The sequence below is a fragment of the Pangasianodon hypophthalmus genome, chromosome 4 (genome assembly GCF_027358585.1).
Source record: "Pangasianodon hypophthalmus isolate fPanHyp1 chromosome 4, fPanHyp1.pri, whole genome shotgun sequence".
NCBI classification, from domain to species: domain Eukaryota; kingdom Metazoa; phylum Chordata; class Actinopteri; order Siluriformes; family Pangasiidae; genus Pangasianodon; species Pangasianodon hypophthalmus.
This window is the reverse complement of record NC_069713.1, coordinates 18,212,375-18,234,138: the sequence shown is the minus strand read 5'-3', so window position 1 is coordinate 18,234,138 and position 21,764 is coordinate 18,212,375. Positions and strand designations below refer to the sequence as shown.

General features: G+C 38.6%; 2 protein-coding genes across 9 annotated transcripts; both read left to right on the top strand.

The window, feature by feature from the left end:
- The first annotated feature begins 870 nt into the window (after positions 1–870).
- On the top strand, positions 871–12,981 carry ache (acetylcholinesterase). 6 transcript variants are annotated; one of them, XM_053233372.1, is made up of 6 exons: positions 871–1,123; positions 4,534–4,613; positions 7,450–8,919; positions 9,100–9,292; positions 9,418–9,596; positions 10,798–12,981. In XM_053233372.1, exons 3-6 carry the CDS (start codon positions 7,521–7,523, stop codon positions 10,917–10,919), a joined length of 1,893 nt encoding a protein of 630 aa, XP_053089347.1. In that variant the 5' UTR covers positions 871–1,123; positions 4,534–4,613; positions 7,450–7,520; the 3' UTR covers positions 10,920–12,981. The 6 variants fall into 6 exon arrangements, with proteins under 6 accessions (XP_053089347.1, XP_026791835.2, XP_026791834.2 ...); XM_026936034.3 differs by having other exon boundaries at positions 4,534–4,670; XM_053233370.1 differs by lacking the exons at positions 871–1,123; positions 4,534–4,613 and adding exons at positions 4,724–5,867; positions 5,993–6,019.
- A 4,239-nt stretch (positions 12,982–17,220) lies between these two features.
- On the top strand, positions 17,221–20,872 carry zgc:92664 (uncharacterized protein LOC436695 homolog). Of its 3 annotated transcripts, none has more exons than XM_026936075.3 (6): positions 17,221–17,481; positions 17,784–17,878; positions 18,290–18,391; positions 18,693–18,913; positions 19,050–19,154; positions 20,176–20,872. In XM_026936075.3, the coding sequence occupies exons 2-6, from the start codon at positions 17,841–17,843 to the stop codon at positions 20,238–20,240; spliced, it is 531 nt and encodes a 176-aa protein (XP_026791876.1). In that variant the 5' UTR covers positions 17,221–17,481; positions 17,784–17,840; the 3' UTR covers positions 20,241–20,872. The 3 variants fall into 3 exon arrangements, with proteins under 3 accessions (XP_026791876.1, XP_026791874.1, XP_026791877.1); XM_026936073.3 differs by having other exon boundaries at positions 17,225–17,520; XM_026936076.3 differs by lacking the exon at positions 18,290–18,391 and having other exon boundaries at positions 17,254–17,520.
- The last annotated feature ends 892 nt before the right edge of the window (positions 20,873–21,764 follow it).

The window sequence follows — 21,764 nt, the reverse complement described above, 5'->3', positions numbered from 1 at the left end:
GAGGTACTTTGCTTGTACAGGTGATAAAAGCTGATTTTATAAAAGTCCTGTTTATCTGGATATGACACTGTATTTTATATACCTTCTCTGAGCCAATATTTCATTTTTAATGGTTATTGTTACTTTATTAATAGTTAATGAATTAATAGCTAATAGGCTGCTAAAATAATACATTAATAGTTACTTTATTTGATAGGTGCCAACACAAGGCCTAAATAACACATTCATAATCATTGTATCTATATTTTAAGCAATGCTGCAGAATTTATTAAAAAAGGATGTATTAACTCTTAAGTGACCTTTCGACAAACCTCAGTTAATCGTTATGGGTCGACTGATCTGCTGCTTTATTGCTTTATTTATCCTTCTCTTAATAACAAAACATTCATGACGCGGTGGAAAAGTTGTAAAAGGTATGCAGTGTGCTTCATAACGAATCTGAGTACATCTTTAGCTTCAGGGCTTTACAATAATTCAGATGACTGGCATGTGGGCTTCATAAATAAACGTAGGTGTATTGGATTGTTTCTTCATAATAGTTTAAATGCAAATGGACCGCTGAACAGCATTCAGTTTCGTGCTCCTATAAGAAGTAGATGCAGTAAATACATCTCCAAAAAACACTTGGATTTTGTTTCTAAATGCGTTTAACTGATTGTTAACTTCATCGTGACACGACCTGAATAGGCCTACGTCAATGCGTGTTTTCGTACGTTTTAAAATGATATTTCCTAATTGAACCCAATTCACATATTGCAGAAATAACTCGCTTACTACGAAGTATATGCATATGACAACTGGGTGTTTTTTCTCGCGAGAGTTCAGCTCTTCAGCTCTTTTTTTTTTTTTTTTTTTTTTTTACGCAGTCTCCCCCTATCGACACAGCAGTGCAGTACGACTCTGGTCCTATCGCCTCTAGTCGAGAGAAGCGACATCAAGCGTTTAAAGGGCCGAGGCAGTAATTTTGGTCGTGACAGGCAGTGATTCTGTGTCCTGTGCTTCCCCGCTGCACTCCTCTATACCCTCTCTCATCAGCACGGCCATCATTCCGGCTTGTTCCGCTCAAGGACAGGAGAGAGACAGGAGGGAAGAGCTAAGCCGCCTCGCCATTGGGAGTCGCCAGGTACATTTTCATTCAGTCACTATAACCCTTCGGTGGAGCTCTATTCCTTTTCTAAGTTACGCGAATGCGACCCCTTACAATCGAAAGTAAACACTGCGCAGCGACATGGTAAGTGCAGTAATATGAAGGAGAGCTGTCTGCGCGCGCGTGCCTGTAGTGCGTCTTGACGCGCTGTTGCATGTGTTTGAACATATCTGTTTGTGAATTTTCCGACGTTGTCATCTGATCGATACGTTGTAGTTCCACTTTGAAATGGCTGCACATGCGTAGGGTTTTTTTTTAATTACCTCTGGACTAATCCGCGATATTTCGCGAGATGTCCATTTCCTTTTGCAGTGATCGTTTTTCCAATTGTTATTAACCATTAATTATAAATTCACTATTATTCTTATTCTTATTAGTGCTATTATTGCTATTAATAGTAGTAGGGTGTTAGTAGTAAAATAGTAGTAGCAATACATAAACACTGGTTGAAATCTCTGCTCACTAAATGTGCATTGGCCACTGTATGTCGCTTGCAAGTACACTATGATTAAACTTGACAAGATTAACTGGGTTGTGCAGATTAAGTAATACGGTGACGTTCGCCTAAAAACGCAACCTGTAAGCCTGTGTTTTGATCTTACGAAAAGCAAGGCTTCAGATATCATGCACGAAGCCGGTGATGGATGTGCGCGCGCTCGGTGATTTCATTATTTTGCATGACTGGCTGGATGTAAGTAGATGTAGCTTGCTGCAGAGACGGAGAGAGAAATCAGGCAGCTCGTGAACACACCCCAACGCACGCGCACTCGGAGACTCTGCGTTCTAAAATTAAGTCTTGTTTACCTCGAGCACCTGTCTCACATCCTTTCCAGCCCGTCTGGTCCTGAACTGCTTAATTAGATGTGCACAAGATGCAGCGCCTTCTGGAAAGCCATCCTATGTGGAGCGCAGATGCTTCATGAGCTAACTCTAATCCAGCTAGGCCTAGAACACGAAAACGTTGTGGTATTTTGCATTGACGCTGTGCATTCTACAATCATTAGTTTCATCTAGACCCAGATTTTTCGCAAAACAGATGAAGAAACACTATTTTTTCTCTTTTTTTCATTACTCTTATGGAGGGCATTTGAGACTCTCAAAAATAAACCCAGCAATCTTAGCCAGCTTGTTTTCAAAAGTGTTCATTATAAACTTCCAAATGCTTCAGTCAGAATTACATCCCAGAAACATCCCAGTGATTTGTGCGTTGATCAGTAGGTCAGTGAACTGTAAGTCATATGAAAGAGTGTAGCCTATGTGCAATTGTACTGGTAAAGTATTATAATTACTGCACAAAAGTGCAAAGAAACACTCACTTCATACAACAGCTAAACCAGTTTAGCCTAAATTGACATGAATTCTTTTTCAAAATTTCTTGCATTAACTTGACCTTACTGAAATGTTTGGTAGCAAACGGTCACCCACAGAAATGCAAAAAAAATCTCAAATACTCAAACATAAATATAGTGGCAAAATGGAGCTAGCAGGAGGCAACCTAGGCAAAAATAACATCTAACACTGCATACTAAAGTAGCCTACTGTGTATTGTGTACCCTCAGGGGTAGACCTAGTAAGTGAATAAATTTGAATTTACTGAGTATTTACTTTTTTGACATAGAAGAAATTTTTACACATACAATGCTGTAGAGGTGATGGTTTTATTTATTTATTTATTTATAATTAGTCACAATATGATAACAATATCATATTGTCATATTGCGCCCTTTTTAGCATGGAAGCATGGGGGATATGTTAACGCATATGTCATGATTGTGTGCAGAGACGATGCGATGGACAGTATGGCCTCTTAATTCCTATGGCAACCACACACGCTGTAGTACAATATAAGTCACCCTTGTAGTGACAGCAAACAGCAGAGCTGTAAATAATATTTTACTAAATGTTGACTGAAGTAAAATCCTGTACAAATGCTAGAAAAAGAAAAACCAAAGTGCAAGTAAGTCATGATGAAAGATTTCTTGTAGAAAGTTCCTAAATTGACACTACGCAACCTAGCCTAGTTGTTGAGCATAGTCTAGTTGTGCTTTATTTTTCTCTGACTTACCTAAAACAACTGACTACAGATCGCTAATCTTCTTTTGGTCATCAAGTTAAGTAGTCTACAATTATTAGCAGTATATTTGGTCCACTGGTGTGCAGGTGTTTATTTTGGAAGAAAAGGATGGGGAGCATGTAAGGATATGACAGCGCATATTACAACATGTAATCCCAAGCTGAAAGTGAATCCCCCTGTGAACTTCATACACAGATTCCAGGGTCTAATTTCAGCCTCTCTCCCGTGTCTATCCCCCATGCCCATTCCCACTTTACCCCTGTCTCTGGCTAGCAGCTGTTCTTCTAGATATTAATAAGTCCACTGAGACACACTGACAGGCACCCCTGTTTCCCAGTCCCTTGGGCACCACCACAATCACTCTGTTTTACTGTCGTGTTCACTACAAAGCAATCAAAAGTGTTTTCTAAAAGGGCTATAGTGTTAAGGCTAATTTAGCTGTAAGCAGTGGCCTGTCTAGACCAACTTAAGGTGGGTTATAAGGGGCACAGAGGGGAAACCAGGGGGCATCAATAAATAATGATTAGTCACTGTCTTAGTATATGGTACTGCACAAATTTCTGTTAATACTAATTTACAGGACACTGTTGACAAAATTCATGTGATATATGAAAGGCTACACACATCACATATGAGAAGTTCCTGGCATGATTACATTAAACAGTGGTATGTAAATAATGGTTTCTACATAGGTTTGTCTTGCGTTATTGGAGACAGATTTATCTTTGCAACTTCTGTTTCTTCAACTGAATGAAATTTGCAAAACTGTGCAAAAATGCAAAAACGCGCATTCAATCAAAGGCACACAAATTCAGACATATAATCAAAGAGTTTAACAACTAAAACATTTAAAGTGTAAAACTAAACAATGGCCCTTCAGTCAAATGCACACAAAATCGGACATATACAATGAATCAGAACCAGATATACAGAGTCCATCAGTCAGAACAGAGCGATTCGTCTGTTTTTGTGCCTGTTGGCAAATCGTTCCATGCTTTCCCTCTAGCTGCTTTCAGCTAATGTATGATAGCTAAGTAAGCGTAACACAGTTAAAGAAATCTGCTACAACGGGCCATGAATATACATTTGCTAGCTAACTAACTTACTTTTTTTTTTTTTAGCTACATAGCTACCAGCATGATTAGTCTAGGACAAGGTCACACAGATGTCAGTATGCGTCATGTCAATGTGTTGACAATGTAGACAATGCAGTACTTGCACAAACACATTTTATTTTTATTTCTGCATTTTATTTACCGCGGTTCCTGCATTTATGTTTCATTCACTACACCTGGAATTGCATTATTTTCAGTTGGTTTCTGCAAGAGCTTCTGAAGATGAATGTCAGTGATGTTCATCAGATATGTGAGAATACTTGCAAAGTCCCTTCTAGTAAGTTGAAGAACACTTTCAAACTGTGTGCTTCATCATAAATACACAACTGTGAAGGTAAGATAATAGCTATTAACAGAAACAAACTCCCAAGCTAATGTTAGCTCACACAGTTCACTGCAATGTAGCCTGTGCTGTTGCCAACTGGGTGTTTTCAGTTGAAAGAATACTGCTCATGATATTAGTTTTTAGACACGTACGTTAACCCTTTTGTGGTGTTCGGGTCTGTGGGACCCATTTTCAATGTTTTGTTAAAGAAAAAATACTACAATCAGTTATTATTTCAATCTGACATTGGCCTTGGCTCATTTGTTCTGAATGTTGAAAAACTTGTTTTTACTGAGTGCCTCCTGTGCACTTTTTACACATTTATAATATATACGTGGTGTTTGAATCTGCTGGACCTGTAAGGAATGAGATTGTAGAAACTGATGTAAAAACAGGTAACCATGATAAAAATGTTGACTTCTGACCTTCTACTCTGCCTGTATCCTCCTTACACTTTCTTCATGTGTGTATCTTTTTCTCCAAACTCTCTTTCCTTTCTTGTATGTGAAACTACACACATACACACTCACACACAGTTCTCAAAATTTTTACATTTCATTCTTCTTTTGTCTGTGAATCAAGACACACAAATGCACACATAGAAATATCCAAAGCTGCAAAAGTTTTAAGCACAGAGAACCAGTCTACTCTCCTATACTCTACTCTCCCTGTAGTGTGTTAATCTAGAAGTTTTCTCAAAGGAATCTGCAAAAAAATAATTTCATAGCATTCTATCAGCTGCAAATTGGGGGAGGGACATAAGATATAAATTGCTCTGTGTCACAGTGTATGGCATCTCACCACAGTCAATATGACAAAAATAATCTCAGTTGAGCCAGCTTTAGAAATCATTTTAGCAAATGTAGAAGGAGTTCCTCTTTTGGAAGATGACGTACTTTCTGAACATGAGGAGCATGTCTCAATAAATTCAGTTTTTGGCAGTGAACTTGAAAACAGAATTAGAATCAGTTTTATTGGCCAGTATGCTTGTACATATATGGAATTTGACAGCAGTTTACAGTAATACCCACAGCGCTTACAAAAAGGTAAACATACATGGTCGGTGGACATGGACAAAATTTTCAACTATACATAAACCTTCCCAGCACCAGCTCATCAGCACCCTGCTAGAAAAGAAGGCTTGATGTCTAAAAATGGTGAAATCGAATCATCTCCTCTTCCTAGGAATGAGAGGTTTACAAGTTGGTAAATAGGCAAATATTAACCACATATTGTGTTTGTACCGCTTGTAAATGAGATGACATACATATTTTTGAGTATTTCTGCATAAGTTGATATGATTGTATTGTTTTACATTACAAATAATGTAGCGGGTTGACCAGACCCCTGAACACTGGGTGAGTAACAAAAATGCAAACACCACAAAAGGGTTAAATTATTATTGTAATATTCAATGTATCACATTATTTTCCATGATAACCCATATGCTATAAAGGTAACACTGTTAACGCATGTTTGCCATGTTATCAGCATGTAAAACTATGTTTTTTAATAATAATAATAATAATAATAATAATAATGATAATAATAATAATAATTCAGCACAATCTTTCTTGGTATGTGGTTATTATCCAATGCCTTTCTCTCCCACACACTGAGTGTTTGAATTCTGTAACCATTCCATTAAAAGAGCAATGACACTGCACTTTTTTCACAGTATTCTCCAACCCTTGATAAAGCAAACCAAGTCTAGGCACTGGTAGGACTATAACATAAAAGAAAAGACAGTGAAACCTATATGTAGAAATTCTTTTTAATTTAAAACATTAGAACATTAAAAAAAATTAAAACATTTTAATATTCTCTATGCCTACAACCAAAAAATAATAATTTCAGATTTTTTTCACAAGTATAAAAAAAGTAACTCACCAGTGCATATAAACTACAAATCAATTTTAGTTACATTGTCAGCAAAATAGACATTATGCACAAATTATATCTGCAACAGAAAAGCAGAAGCCACCCATCAGTTCAGATGTTTGTACTGTATTCTTGCCACCAGTGCTCAGAAGTGGACTTTCTCTGCCTAAACCCAAACATGAAACAGCAATAAAACTCTTCCAGGATGCATATTATACTATGCACACAATTTGTCATATAAAATAAAGTGGATAATAAGTGGGATGCTGCTGCCTACCTAATGTCATGTTTCATGTTTACTGTGGTATTTGTCTACACAGATGACATAGATCTTGACAAGAAAACCCAAACCTTTCACATTCAAATGTCTAACCCTATGGCATGCTTAACAGCTCATACAACCCAGGACAGGCAAAAGGGACAGCAGAACAGAAATAGCACCTTCTCCACACAGCTGCAGAAAAAGTCATGTACCCTCCCCCTAACCATGCCTCTCGAACTAATCCAGTCATCATGGCAACCACACAACAGATAAAATATAAACAACCTCACAGGTGTATTTGAGTGTTAAGACCCTGGAAAACATTTCCATCAAACAAGTGTTCTTATGTGGGAGGTTATTAGTACTGAATGGGAGAGCAACAGTCACATAGAGAGAACTTTTATAGTGTTTATAGAGCAGCCATTTGGGCCATTTTGTAGAGCTCAAGAACTTATGGATCTTTTCTCATATTATTCATCGTTTATTAATTGTTTAGGATTTGATGGCATATTAGCAATTCTCATAGACATAGATCACTAATCCATATATATATATGTGTGTGTGTGTGTGTGTGTGTGTGTGGACCTATATTCTTTTACAATACATATATTCTTTTTTAATAATCTTTTTTTTTGTCTTCTACAGATTATATTCTGAGCTGAGCCCGGGAAAAAAAACAAGTACCTTAACCAATTAACCAAAAAACAGAAGAGAACATGAAGATCTTACTCTTCCTTATGATTCTTATTATTTTCTTTATCCACCATTCCCTTACACAAAGTGATTCTGAACTTATAGTAACAACTAGGTTAGGTCGTGTTCAGGGTATACGCTTGCCCATCCCAGATCGAAGCCATGTTGTTGCCTTTCTGGGTATTCCATTTGCAGAACCTCCTGTAGGAAAAAAGCGTTTTAAGCCAGCTGAGCCCAAAAAGCCGTGGAATGATGTGTTTGAAGCCACAGATTATCCCAATGCTTGCTACCAGTATGTGGACACTACATATCCTGGCTTTCCTGGCACTGAAATGTGGAACCCCAACAGGATGATGAGTGAGGATTGCTTATACCTAAATGTCTGGGTTCCTGCTTCCCCTCGGCCACACAACCTCACTGTTATGGTATGGATATATGGTGGTGGCTTCTACAGTGGTTCTTCCTCTCTAGATGTCTATGATGGTCGCTACCTGGCACATTCTGAGAAGGTGGTGGTGGTCTCTATGAACTATCGTGTGGGTGCTTTTGGCTTCCTTGCCCTTAATGGCTCCTCTGAGGCTCCTGGAAATGTGGGACTGCTAGATCAGAGAATGGCACTCCAGTGGGTCCAGGATAATATTCACTTTTTTGGAGGCAATCCTAAGCAGGTGACCATTTTTGGGGAGAGTGCAGGTGGAGCCTCAATCGGCATGCATCTTCTGTCTCCAGAGAGTCGCCCCAAATTCACTCGTGCCATTATGCAAAGTGGTGTGCCAAATTGCCCTTGGGCTACAGTCAACTTTGATGAGGCTCGAAGGAGGGCCACCAAGCTGGCCAAATTGGTAGGCTGTCCTGATGATGACGACAGTGAGCTAGTTGACTGCCTTAGGAACAAGCAACCACAGGAGCTTATTGACCAGGAGTTCCTGGTACTCCCATATAGCAGCCTATTCCGTTTTTCATTTGTGCCTGTGATTGATGGTGTGGTGCTCCCTGATACCCCCGATGCCATGTTGAGCTCAGGCAACTTCAAGGATACTCAAATTCTGTTGGGTGTAAACCAGGATGAAGGGTCTTATTTCTTGATTTACGGTGCACCAGGTTTCAGTAAGGACAATGATAGTCTGATCTCAAGGGAGGACTTTCTACAAGGTGTTAGGATGAGTGTTCCTCATGCCAATGATATTGGATTGGAGGCAGTTATCCTTCAGTACACAGACTGGATGGATGAAGACAACCCCTTGAAAAACCGTGAGGCAATGGAGGACATTGTGGGAGACCATAATGTAATTTGCCCTCTGCAGCACTTTGCAAGATCCTATGCTCAATACAGTTCTAACCCTGCCCAGACAGGAACAACTGGTCAAGGAAACTTTGGTTGGGCCAATTCAGGTCCAGCAAGCAACAGCGGCCATGCACAAGGTAAGGTAATTGTGGATAGTAGTAGTACTTTTGATTTGCAGTTAAGGGTCTGGATTCATGTTGTATTGAAATATAGATAGATCTTCCACCTGGCAGAAAATGTTAAAAAAAAATTTAAATATGGCTAAAATGTCATCTTTTTTTTTTTTTTAATCCATTACATTTCTGTGTTGTTCACAGTTGCTGTGTACCTCTACCTCTTTGACCATCGAGCCTCTAACCTGGCTTGGCCCGAGTGGATGGGTGTGATCCATGGCTATGAAATTGAATTTGTGTTTGGCCTGCCTTTGGAGAAGAGGCTTAACTACACTGTAGAAGAGGAGAAGCTCAGTCGACGTATGATGAGATACTGGGCTAATTTTGCTCGTACTGGGTGAGTTAAAATAGTCATATGTGAGCTTGTGTGTGGCTGGGAAAAGTTGGTGTGTAGATGAATGGGACTGTGCGGTTTTTATTCCATGCCAATTTTATTTTTCTCTCTTCTATTTTCTTATCTAGCAATCCCAATATCAACATTGATGGATCCATAGAGAGCCGACGGAGATGGCCTCTCTTCACAGCAACAGAGCAGAAGCATGTGGGCCTAAACACAGATGCAATGAAGGTGCACAAAGGGCTGAAAACACAGCTATGTGCCTTGTGGAACCGGTTTCTGCCTCGCCTACTTAACATAACTGGTAACTAACAGAACTCACAGTTGCATGTAACATTATTCAGTTTAGGTTGTGATATAAACTGTCATGATTCTTAAATTTCCACTGCTGGAGCTCCTACATGATGCATTTTAGATATGCCATTTGTCAGCAGAGGCCTCCCTCATGATGTCAGCCATTAAGAAATGGTAGCATTGCAAATGTTGCCGTCATATTAACATGCAGATACCTTCAGAGCATGGACACAGGGAACAGAGAACTGAGCAGTGAACTGAGAAATTGGAAATGTTAAGCACTAGTGGACAGAGAAACAACCTATGTGGTAATGCTTCAGAAACGGCTCACTTACGTTTCATGCTGTTTAGACAAGGAAGCCTGAGTAAAATAAATGGGATAAGAAAACCGTAAATTGATTTACTACGTTGCTCATCCTGGTTAAATCAGCTTCATCTTTCCTTTCTCATGTAAAAGGGTTCAGTTTAGGTTAAAATAAAACAAAAAGCTAAATTATACAAATATTCTATAGACATGGCAGGCATTATGTTATGAAATGGCTTTGGAGTCTCTGAGAATCGTATAGACCACGCAGTAAATAAGGCATTTCAGTCCATAAGGAAATGCCTTGTCATTTGATGTGTATCTTGGAAGTAAACTAAACAACTTTGTCTTCTACTGGAAGTGAACCAGAACACGAAAAGCTGTACCCTGTTTTCAAGAGTGTGAGATGATTCAGCTGCAGTGACCTGAACTCATAAACTGCAAATCCTCCAGAGAGGGTTTTTGCTCTAATAAAAGGGTGGGGTTTAAGTGGGCTGATGTGCTGCTGAGTAATTTGTTTAATGTGATCACTTGATGTATACGTCGGGAAGATCTCTGCACTGTTTGTTCTTCTGCTCTCACTTCATTGATTGTTATTAGTACTGTTGATTTTTCCATTCTTGTGTTACCTTTTCTTTGACCTTGTGTGTGGTCTTTGCACTTAATTTGTGATTCATAATGATCACCTAATTTTTCTCTATATAGGCTTATTGCAAACAAAAACGATCATACTACATCCCTGCCTGGCAGTTTTATCCCAGAATTGAATCTGTAGTTCTTATGTCTATAGAGTGTAGCTAAAAACTATTTAGGCTTAGTGACTTTAAACAAGATTTGAGTGTAAGCAAAATTAAACATAATGACTATTTGTTTCTCCCAATCTATTTCCTTTTCTCGTTATACCCAGACAACATTGATGATGCCGAGCGGCAATGGAAGGCAGAGTTCCACCGCTGGAGCTCCTACATGATGCATTGGAAGAGCCAGTTCGACCACTACAGCAAGCAGGAGCGTTGTACAGACCTGTAGATAGATATACAGAGAATGTGAGACACAGAGAGAATGCAAGAAAATAAAAATTAGAGAAGGGTGATGACCACATTACTCTATAGTCTCAGGAGCCTTCTGATAGAATGTCAGTCGTTCTCTGAGCCACTGTAGATTATGCCCTTTATTGATGGGTTCCTCTGAGTAGGTAGAAGATTTAATTTGAGAAGGTTACAGTTATAAACTCTGTAGAGTATCATTTGCCACCTGTATATTGTTCACTATTGTATCATTTTACATTTAAATACTATTACTATTGCCATGGACAGTTGTTTGACAGCGTTGCATGTTAATTGCAGGAAGAGACTATTAATGGTTACGGTCATCATTGAGGATGTACGAGAGAAACTGTTAAAGGTGTTATATTACCCCTGATAATTGTGTCTTTGTGTGTCAGTATAACTGATGCTTAGAAGCCCTCATTCACTCTTGTCCTCAGGATCCCACATTTCCCTTTTTTACTTAAGGGTTTGATTTGCTTAATCTATAATTGCTGCTTGACCATGTGTGCATTTGTCTATATTCCTCTTCTATCATGTCAGTCCTCTTTACTCTTTAAATTTTATGTGTGGCCTGTGGTTAGGTGCAGTTGTCTGCTGTCTCTATGTGTGTCCAGATCAATTCATTGATAACATATATAAGGGAATCACGGGCCATTTGAGTCCATGCTCCATGTGCTGGCTCTATACTGCACTGATGTGTTTGTTCTGGCTTCCAGAAATGTGTGTATTCCATTTCTGTGTATTATACTGATATGTAAAGCGTTCTCATCTTGTTTGATACACCTATTGCATGCATACTGGTGCTCACAGCATGTTTCACCTCTATTTATGTGTGTTTGTGAGGGTGTGCAAGCTAAAAAGTGACTGTGTAAGAGTATATCCAAATTGAGTGCCTCCATGGGTCAGTATCCATTATCCCTTGTCTATATGTAGCACACCACTTGTGAAAGTCATGTTCACTTTCATTACATTTGCCCGGGCAATTCGTGCATGTGTGCAAGTCCTAAAGAGAGAGGTTTGTAACTACTGTGTCATGCCTGTGTGCCAAAGAGTCAATAACTTTTTTTTTTTTCCACTACTGGCTCCCCTCCCAGTAGGAAAGAATTTTCATTACGGTAATGGAAGAAGTGTAATTTAGTTAGTGCTCATTTGAAACAACGGCCTGCTGTGTCAGCCATCTTAACCCCAACTCCGCCATCACTCAACTTATGCATTTGGTGGATGATGCAGGAAAGCAGAGTGTTTAAATGGGAGTGCTCAGAGGAGAGACATTTACGAGAGCCAGCTAAAGTTGATTACTCGTTCTCATGGTTTAGTATGTCCTTTTTTCCTTTAAGTATTTTTGTTGCATGCTTGCACTAATTATGAAATGTAGAAAACTACACAGAGTGTTTTCAGTTTGCTCATGTCTGGTTTAATTCTTATGTACTATATTTATTGTATGCTTTTTGGACATTATTTTGTTATCACTTAATGTATCATTTTCCTTGCTCTTCTGAGCATATCTATCTCACTGTATTTACACATTTTAAAATGTGGTTGTTTGGGTGCTTTCTGCAAGTCACACCACTGATTTACTCACACGTTATTTCAGTATCATTTATCTCCACATAAGTTAGAACACAGTGGAAGAGCAGGCCCTCCAGCAAGTATTATGATTAACTGTAATTATATGTAACCTCACAAGTTGACAGGACAAGGGCATTTTACCTTGGAAAGATGTAATTTTGAAAATAAAATAATAAAATGCTGTCTTAAATTATTTAGGTATGAGATAGAAAAGATAAGTGAAATAAATGCTTGCGCCAGCAGTGTGGCTGGGGAACGTGCTTGTCTGTCGCTGCTCTTGCATCTTTTGCTCAATGACAATTTGTCCTTATCTCTTCTGTCCAGTGAAAAGACCTGTGCTTGTCCTAAATCTCCTCCCTTACTGGATTCTGTACTCACAAATTTGACTGATAACCTTTGTAACAATAAGCCAGTGTTGATGTATATTATTATATTATAAATCTGTATCTATTAAAGGTTATTATTAGCCCTGAGATTGTGGTTAGCAATAAGAGGTTATACTTGCAATGGAATATATTTGAATTGACAATAATTTCATTGGTAATAGTCATGGTTGTGATATTCTGATTGATAAATCACCATATCTGGACAAAAGCATTTGTATGTGTTTTTTATTTTCAGTACCAACTTTTTTGGGATGGCTTTAAAGGTTTATGTGCTGTTGCAATCAGTCATATACTGTAATTAATGTGAACACTTAGCATTGTATGATTATTACGTTCTAGAGTGAGTATCATCTGTGCATCCTCAGATTGACAGCTTTTTCTTTTTGCACCCTCATTGTTATTCTTATTGGTCCAGATATTGCCCACTGTGCCAAACCTGTGTGGTGACAGCATTGTGCTACTACTCTGCATGGTACTACTGCTGCCTCTTGGGCGTTGTATCTGAAGTCCTCCAACAAAACCTCATTAAAAAGTCTGATTAAAATAAAATTGTGTGCCCCTTGCTTGCAGATTAAATCTGACAACATAAATGTAAACCTAAAATGCAAATTCAAGAGAAGCATAATGTTTTTTCTCTAACATTAGATAATGGCTAATAGCCAGGTGAATCACATGAACAGTACAGTGATGATCCTGTGCTCTGTGGCTATATAATTTAGATCAGTACTTCAAGACATGATAAATTTTGCGTGTTAGGACTTATACACTTCTTACTCTAATTCACAAATCACATGTACATTTAAATAGAAGAGTAACTCTTTAACCAAGGCTTCAGTTAATTGAAAGGTGGTATGAAGTGTGTTCTGATGGTTTAAAATGAATGCTTGGATCCACACTAGCCCAACATAGCTTAATATTGTGTGCTATGGACCAGTGTCATCTATGTCACTATCATACATGATCACAAACCAGCTGGTGTTTCTCCTAGCTAGTGTGATTTCCACTGCCTAACACAATAATTATGAGCTCATTCACTGGGGAAGGAAACACAGGGACTGTTTACATGCACCATATGCAAGCAGAAAGAAGGCAGTAAAATCCACTCTGCCCAGAGTCTACAATCATTTCATTAGAAGGAAATGTAAAGGCATTGCTACATCATCTAAAACATATCAGCGCATACTTAACCAGCAAAATGCTTACAATAAATACTGCAGTTAATAAAAGGAATGAGCCTGTAAGGCTAGTAACTCATATTTGTGCTCACTAAACACATTCCGTCAGCTCTAGAATTATTGGTACAGTTGGTAATGATGAGTTAAAAAAAAAAAAAAAAACAGTAATAAAACAGACAAACAAATAAATAAAAGGAAGGTTTTGAAAAATGTCATTGCCATTAATTATCTTATCTCAGATTTCAAAGAAAACCCCCTAATTAAGCTAATCAATTACAAAAACATTTTTCAACTTTTTTACCCATCTTCACCAAAGGTGTTATCGCTCTAGATTGTGTAACCCTGTTTGTTGCCTTTCAACACAAATTGTAGCCTTTGTACAGTAAATAGATATATACAATTTGCCAACTATTCTAAGTACCTCATAAAACAGTGATAAAACTTCATGCAGGAGATGGTCTCTACTACCTACAATGTCCTTGTGAAACTGGGGTTTCATGTAACTGATGGTTCTTGCATTCAGGAACTCTGGGTATTCAGTAGCCTCTCTCAAATGGTTAAGAGTCATGGTTCTAATAGTGGGGTGCAGCGATCTGCAGGGATCCCTGAACAGTGGGTGGCAGGTGATTTTTTTTTTTACGTTTTGTTATAGTGCTGGAAATCATATTACCTACCATTTAAGTTAATATATTCATTATTAGGTTCTTATAGCTATTAGCCAGTTTGACAGGTTGAATGGAAATTGAATGGGAATTTATTCCTAATCTACTGACAACTTTAATTTAAAAAAAAAAAAAAAAAAACTGTATTAAGGGGGTCCACATTTTTTGAGTTAAAAGCAACTGTTTTAACGAACTGAGAAGGCCAGAGCTGAGCTGCAGACTACAGTATGTTGTTCTGATTGTGGCTTTAATGAGAGCTTGTCATTTAGAAATATATATTTTGGATCATCAGTATAATGTATTCGAATATACAGTCAGGTCCATAAATATTGGGACATTGACACAATTCTAACATTTTTGGCTCTATACACCACCACAATGGATTTCAAATGAAACGAACAAGATGTGCTTTAACTGCAGACTGTCAGCTTTAATTTGAGGGTATTTACATCCAAATCAGGTGAACGGTGTAGGAATTACAACAGTTTGCATATGTGCCTCCCACTTGTTAAGGGACCAAAAGTAATGGGACAATTGGCTTCTCAGCATGCATTTCACTTGCTGAAGACAAAACTGAAGGGAAAATGCCCCAAGAACGAGCAGGAACTGAAGACAGTTGCAGTAGAGGCCTGGGATGAAACCCAGCGTCTGGTGATGTCTATGCGTTCCAGACATCGGGCTGTAATTGACTGCAAAGGATTTGCAACCAAGTATTAAAAAGTGAAAGTTTGCTTTATGATTATTATTCTGTCCCATTACTTTTGGTCCCTTAACAAGTGGGAGGCACATATGCAAACTGTTGTAATTCCTACACCGTTCACCTGATTTGGATGTAAATACCCTCAAATTAAAGCTGACAGTCTGCAGTTAAGCACATCTTGTTCGTTTCATTTGAAATCCATTGTGGTGGTGTATAGAGCCAAAAATGTTAGAATTGTGTCGATGTCCCAATATTTATGGACCTGACTGTAGCAACATCATATAGCCTATAATGTCTTCGACACTACTGAATTTCGTAAATAATATAATTTAATATCTAGCGTGATATTCAACGTTCTACACCGATCAGCCATAACATTATGACCACCTGCCTAATATTGTGTTGGTCCCCCTTTTGCTGCCAAAACAGCCCTGACCCGTCGAGGCATGGCCTCCACTAGATCCCTGAAGGTGTGCTGAGGTATCTGGCACAAAGACATTAACAGCAGAGTCCTGTAAGTTGCGAGGTGGGGCCTCCATGGATCAGACTTGATGGTGATGCCAACACACCCCACAGATGTTCTAATGGATTGAGATCTAGGGAATTTGGAGGCCAAGTCAACACTTTGAACTCTTTGTCATGTTCCTCGAACCATTTCTGAACAATTTTTACAGTGTGGCAGGGCTCATTATCCTGCCGAAAGAGGTCACTTCCATTAGGGAATACTGTTGCCATGAAGGGGTATACCTGGTCTACAACAATGTTTAGGTAGGTGGTATGTGTCAAAATAGCATCACATGAATGCCAGGACCCAAAGTTTCCCAGCAGAACATTGCCCAGAGCATCACACTGCCCCCGCCAGCTTGTGTTCTTCCCATAGTGTATGCTGGTGCCATCTATTCCCCAGGTAAACGATGCACATGTGAGAGGTCAGCATTGGCACTCTGACAGGTCTGTGGCTACGAAGCAAGCTGCGATGCACTGTGTGTTCTGACACCTTTCTGTCATAGCCGGCTTTAACTTTTCTGCAACTTGTGCTACAATAGCTCTTCTGTGGGATCAGACCAGACGGACTAGTCTTCACTCCCCACGCGCATCAGTGAGCCTTGGGCGCCAATGACCCTGTCACTAGTACACTGGTTGTCCTTCCTTGGACCACTTTTGGTAGGTACTAACCACTGCATACCAGGAACACCCCACAAGGCCTGCCGTTTTAAAGATGCTCTGACCCAGTCATCTAGCCATCACAATTTGGCCGCTGTCAAAGTCTTATGTCTCATTTTTCCTGTTTCCAACACATCAACTTCAAGAACCGACTTGTCACTTGCTGCCTAATATATCTCAACCCTTGACAGGTGCTACTGTAACGAGATAATCAATATTATTCACTTCACCTGTCAGTGGTCATAATGCTATGGCTGATCGGTGTATATGCTGCTTTGTGGATTAAATTTGTAGAAACTGCATGTTGTAGTGCAGCTTTTGTCCTGCAGATGGCACTTTGCACTCGCGGAAGTAAAATAAATTGTGAAATTCAAACTTCGTTTTCAAAGATCGCTTCATGAAGAAAACTAGATTTTTTTAGTGACATGCCTGGGGACGACTTATGTTTTTTTTTTTTTTAATTGTGTTTTAATTTTTAATTGAGAATTACATATAATATTAAATAGGCCTGCATACATCAAGCACAACATAAGCACAATGCATTATACCACTGGTTTCTAACCCTCGTCCTGGCATACCTCATGACCGAAAAAGGGGGAGAAAGAAATCACATTTGCTGCGCATGTTTAGCGCAATGTTGGCTGTTTTGAACAGCTGAAAAGACCTGACCAATCACGGACTGCTGTAGAATTTTGACCAATGAACATCGGCGAACAGGAGCGGAACCTTTATGGCGCACTAATGCCATTATTTAGTTCAAAACATTATTATATTTAAAGTAGAAGAACAGTAATAACCGAGTGTTTGTTTCAGAAACATCAGTGGCGTTTAAGTGAACTAACCAGGAAGCGTTGTTTCACTGAATCTGTTAGCAACAATAAAGCTGGTAAGATCAGACGGAACAATGACCTCGGCATCAACAAAGGTAGTTACTACAGGCTAATCAGCGCTGGTTTAATGTAATGTTACTAACCGAATGTCCGTATATTATTATAGACTGCTTGGTCTTTTTATAGACCTCTGTGTTTTCAAGATGTCTGCTTGATACATTTTCGCTTTCTAGCAAAGCATATGCCTTGTCTTGTTTAGCTTGATGTCTAGTGATGAGTATTAGTATAAATAAATCACCCACTCACGTAGAGCTATCCTAAGCTGACTTTTCTATATTCTCACTGTGTATATCCACAGGTTGGTGAGATCTTCTCTGCAGCAGGAGCTGCTTTTACTAAACTGGGGGAGCTCACCATGCAGCTGCACCCGGTGGCAGACTCAAGTCCAGCAGGGTGAGTAGTGCTGAAGGCGGAGGCACTGCTGCTCCCTAACGCGTGTTTGTTGTTGTCAAGTGCTGATGAGTTACAAGAAAACCTGTTTCTTTGGAGACACTTGGGATGTTCTTCCCTGTTTTACTAATACCTTTCTTGAACAAGGATGTTTTACAGTACACATTCTCTTTGCATTTGTAAAAGCTACCAGTAATTTATTTTGATAGAAGTTTCTTTATTTCTCTTGAATTTTCCAAAGACCACGCAAACCGCCAATCCAGTCTCATTAATAATAATAATGATGATGATAATAATAATATGTGCATTTCTTTATACTCCAAATGATTTTGTGCAGACGTAGACTAATTTTAGTTAGCCTGAAGTATAGTCACACCATGGGGCCTGTCCCCTGGTTGCTGTCTCTCCTTGCAGAGCTAAATGGACGGACACAGAGATTGAGATGCTCCGGTCAGCTGTTAGGCGCTTTGGTGACGACTTGAACGCACTCAGCTCGGTCATCAAGAAGCGAACAGTGTAAGCAATCAGGTCTCTCTACTTTGCCTTACTTCCTATGCTGGGCCTGACCGCGCTAGTTTCAGTATGTAGGCTTATATCTTAGTTGTAATATATGCTAAAGTTTTGCATGGAAATATGAGAGGAGCTCTTAGAATTTGAATCCGCTTTGTGAAAATTCAAGAGAAACAAAGCAGATTGACTGTGTTCGTTGTTGGGTATTTTTGTGCTTTATATGTCTAATCCAAGATAGCCTTGGGCCAAAAGATGTAAAAGATCATTTATGACTAACTACAAATTTAAATGAACTTCCTCTGATTAGGGCACAAATCAAGACCACAGTCAAGCGGAAGCTTTATGAAGACAGTGGAGTTCCTTTGTCTTCTGACTCACCAAAGAAAAGTACCAAGAAGGTCCCGGTTGCCATGGCTCCCCCTCCACCACCCACAGTCATAGCTGTGCCAACATCTCAGGTTGTGGTGACGACAGGGTTACAGGGTCCTTCTACAGGCACAGCTAGCATCAAGAAGCCAAAAACAGCAGGTGAGCATCGCCACGCAAAAGACATTGCAGGAATCACATGTGGGAAAAATTACAATCTCTTTTCATTAAGGACATAAGTGTTATAATTACGTAATTTGATGACAAATATAATTACCATTATTTGTATATCTCACAGATGTTACTCTCAGTGCTCTGAATGATTCGGATGTGAACAGCGATCTGGTAGATATCGAGGGACTTGGTGACAGCTCGGCGACAAAAAAGCTCAACTTTGATCAAGGTACAAAAATATAATACACAGTTGCTCAATGATTAATACAGGGAAGGATTATAACCTCTAAAGCAGGGGTATTCAACTAAAATTTGTTAAGGTCCAGCTACATAAAATTTCTTGCTTACTAAGCCACTAACATGACTGAATGTCATCAGTTAACTTTTCATGCTAAACCATTATTGATTTGTTCATGGCTATAAATAAGAGCCATTATTTCAAAGTGGTTGTTTGTTTTATGCCGGCACTCCACTCTTTTAACTAATGCCATAGACTCTAAACAGATGAGATACATCAGTTTTGAACCCTTTGTGGTGGGACTATAAACACATACTTTTCTGTCTATTCCTCTTTAAACATTCCATTCATCATATCTTCACTAATCAGATCAAAAAGGGGCAGGGGTATCAATGAAAGTCTGTGAAAACGTTCTCGATGAGCCTTCAGCCCATTTTTTTCCTCATACCTTGATCAGTTTTGCTATAGTATTTTTTCAAGCTCTTGGTTTGATCCACTGAAATACTTTGCTGGGTCTGCATATGGACTGTGGTCTTCTAAGTTCAGTGGTTCTCAAACCTTTTCTAGCCAGTGGCCCCTTTAACTGTAAAATAAATTCCATGGACCCTCTCAGGATTGGAGAAATGGATTTATTTCATGAACATTTTTTTCAAATTTTTCAAATTTTTCAAATTTCAAATATTTTTTGGAGTGATAGAGCTTTCTATTCCTGAACTTTCCACATTCGAGTCTGAGTTGACATTGGTACTTGGGCCCCTAAGCATAATAACTTTGATAATGTAGATTGTGACTTCCACCACTGTAACAAAATTAAAAAAAAAAAAAAAAAACAGAGAAATCACGGATCCATTTTGTAATGGATGCTTCATGGACCCCTGGCGGTCCCTTGACCCCACTTTAAGAATTGCTAATAACAATGGCACCTTCAGTTTGAGTGAGTGTATTGTTTGGCTACTTTGTTCAGTGAAACCAATATTAAGGATCTTTTGTTCTACATTTGTTTGTTTTACAGAAAGTCTGAATCTTGACTCAAGTCTCATCATGAATTCCAGTGACCTGCCTCTCTTGTCCCGCTGAACCTGGCTCTCTGTTCACAACCATAAACTGTAAAGGGAAAAAAATTAACATTACGTCAGACTGGGCTGAACCGTCGCAAAACAGCCCAGTCCAGGAGCCAGTTTCTTTGGTTTCTACTATATAGATGGATTCTAGAACACTTATAGTTTTCATGCAAGGTCAAATCTGTAAGGCAGATGGAATGCTTGTTTCATTTTATATTCATTCTTTTGGCCTGTTCAAATATGGTCTAAAACAGGTCAGCAATGACTTACAAACATATTTTGTCATATGACACCAATGCATAGAATAATTGTCTTATAAATTCTTTTAAAATAAAATTTTATATGTTGGTTTCATGTAAATGAATATATTCCTTTAATGCATTAATTTTTGTTATATTGGGAATCTGTTCCTCTGACAAATGTGTCTATGAATACATGATAATGCTATTTTCCTGTACTGTTTGTCCTGGTGTCAACTTATGCAAGTTCTAACTCGAGATTGTCCATTATGTCAGATTGATAGAAATCTGCATGCATTCTGCACATGATTGAGTGCAACACAACACTTGTTTACTGTTTGCTTGATTATTTGTTTGCATAAGGTCACCACTGCATGTTTAAAAGGACAAATACAAACTGAAATAACTATTTGTGAAAAGTTTTCTGAGTTTTAAAATGTTACATTGACTTTTTGTTGGGACGGTCTAACCTTTGCTCAACAGAGACTCTGTCAATAATTTTGTTTCTGATAAATTATACATGAGCAATTTAACGTAACTTCAAGCCTATATATTCCGGAAGTTATTCTGTGTCAGCACTTTCAAACAGTGGTCTGGTGTAAAACATTGTTTTAAATTTGCCAATGTGCAAGTAATTTACAGAATTAATAATAATGATAATAATAATAATAATAAACAGTCTCTACACCTTCTTCAGAGAAGCCAGTGGGGAACTTTAATAAACTTCCTAATTAAGTATTTTCATGGCTTGTATCACAGTGTGTTCTAAATTATACTCGAGTTGGTAAGCCCAAATGCAAAACAATATTTACAGATTCCTTTTTAACCACCTGTATCCAAGAAATGTTCCTTATTGAAATGAAAAGAGAAAATTCTCTCAATTGTGGGGACCAGAAATTATGAATACCAGCGCAGATCCATGTGCGCTAATGTGCAGTGCAAAACTGTGGCTTCAGACAAATCTCAGTTGTCACATATACATAACTCAATTTATCCTAGCCCACTGAGCTCTAATTATTCCAGCTATGAGTGCCACTGATAACCCAATAAAATAAACCAGCAACCACAGACCTTGCTAAATGCAGCTGTGTGACAAATGTTGAATGACAAACAACAAAGTTCTCTAAACACTTTCTGGGTTTAAAATGTCAGTTATACAGAAACATCAGTGCTGTTTCTGTATAACACATTGATTCTGAAATGGCCACGGCTTATACATACAAGGAAATGGACATCATTTCAAAATCTCTCTTAATATCCATGAAAATACATTTTACATTTCCTGCATAGTGTAATTATCC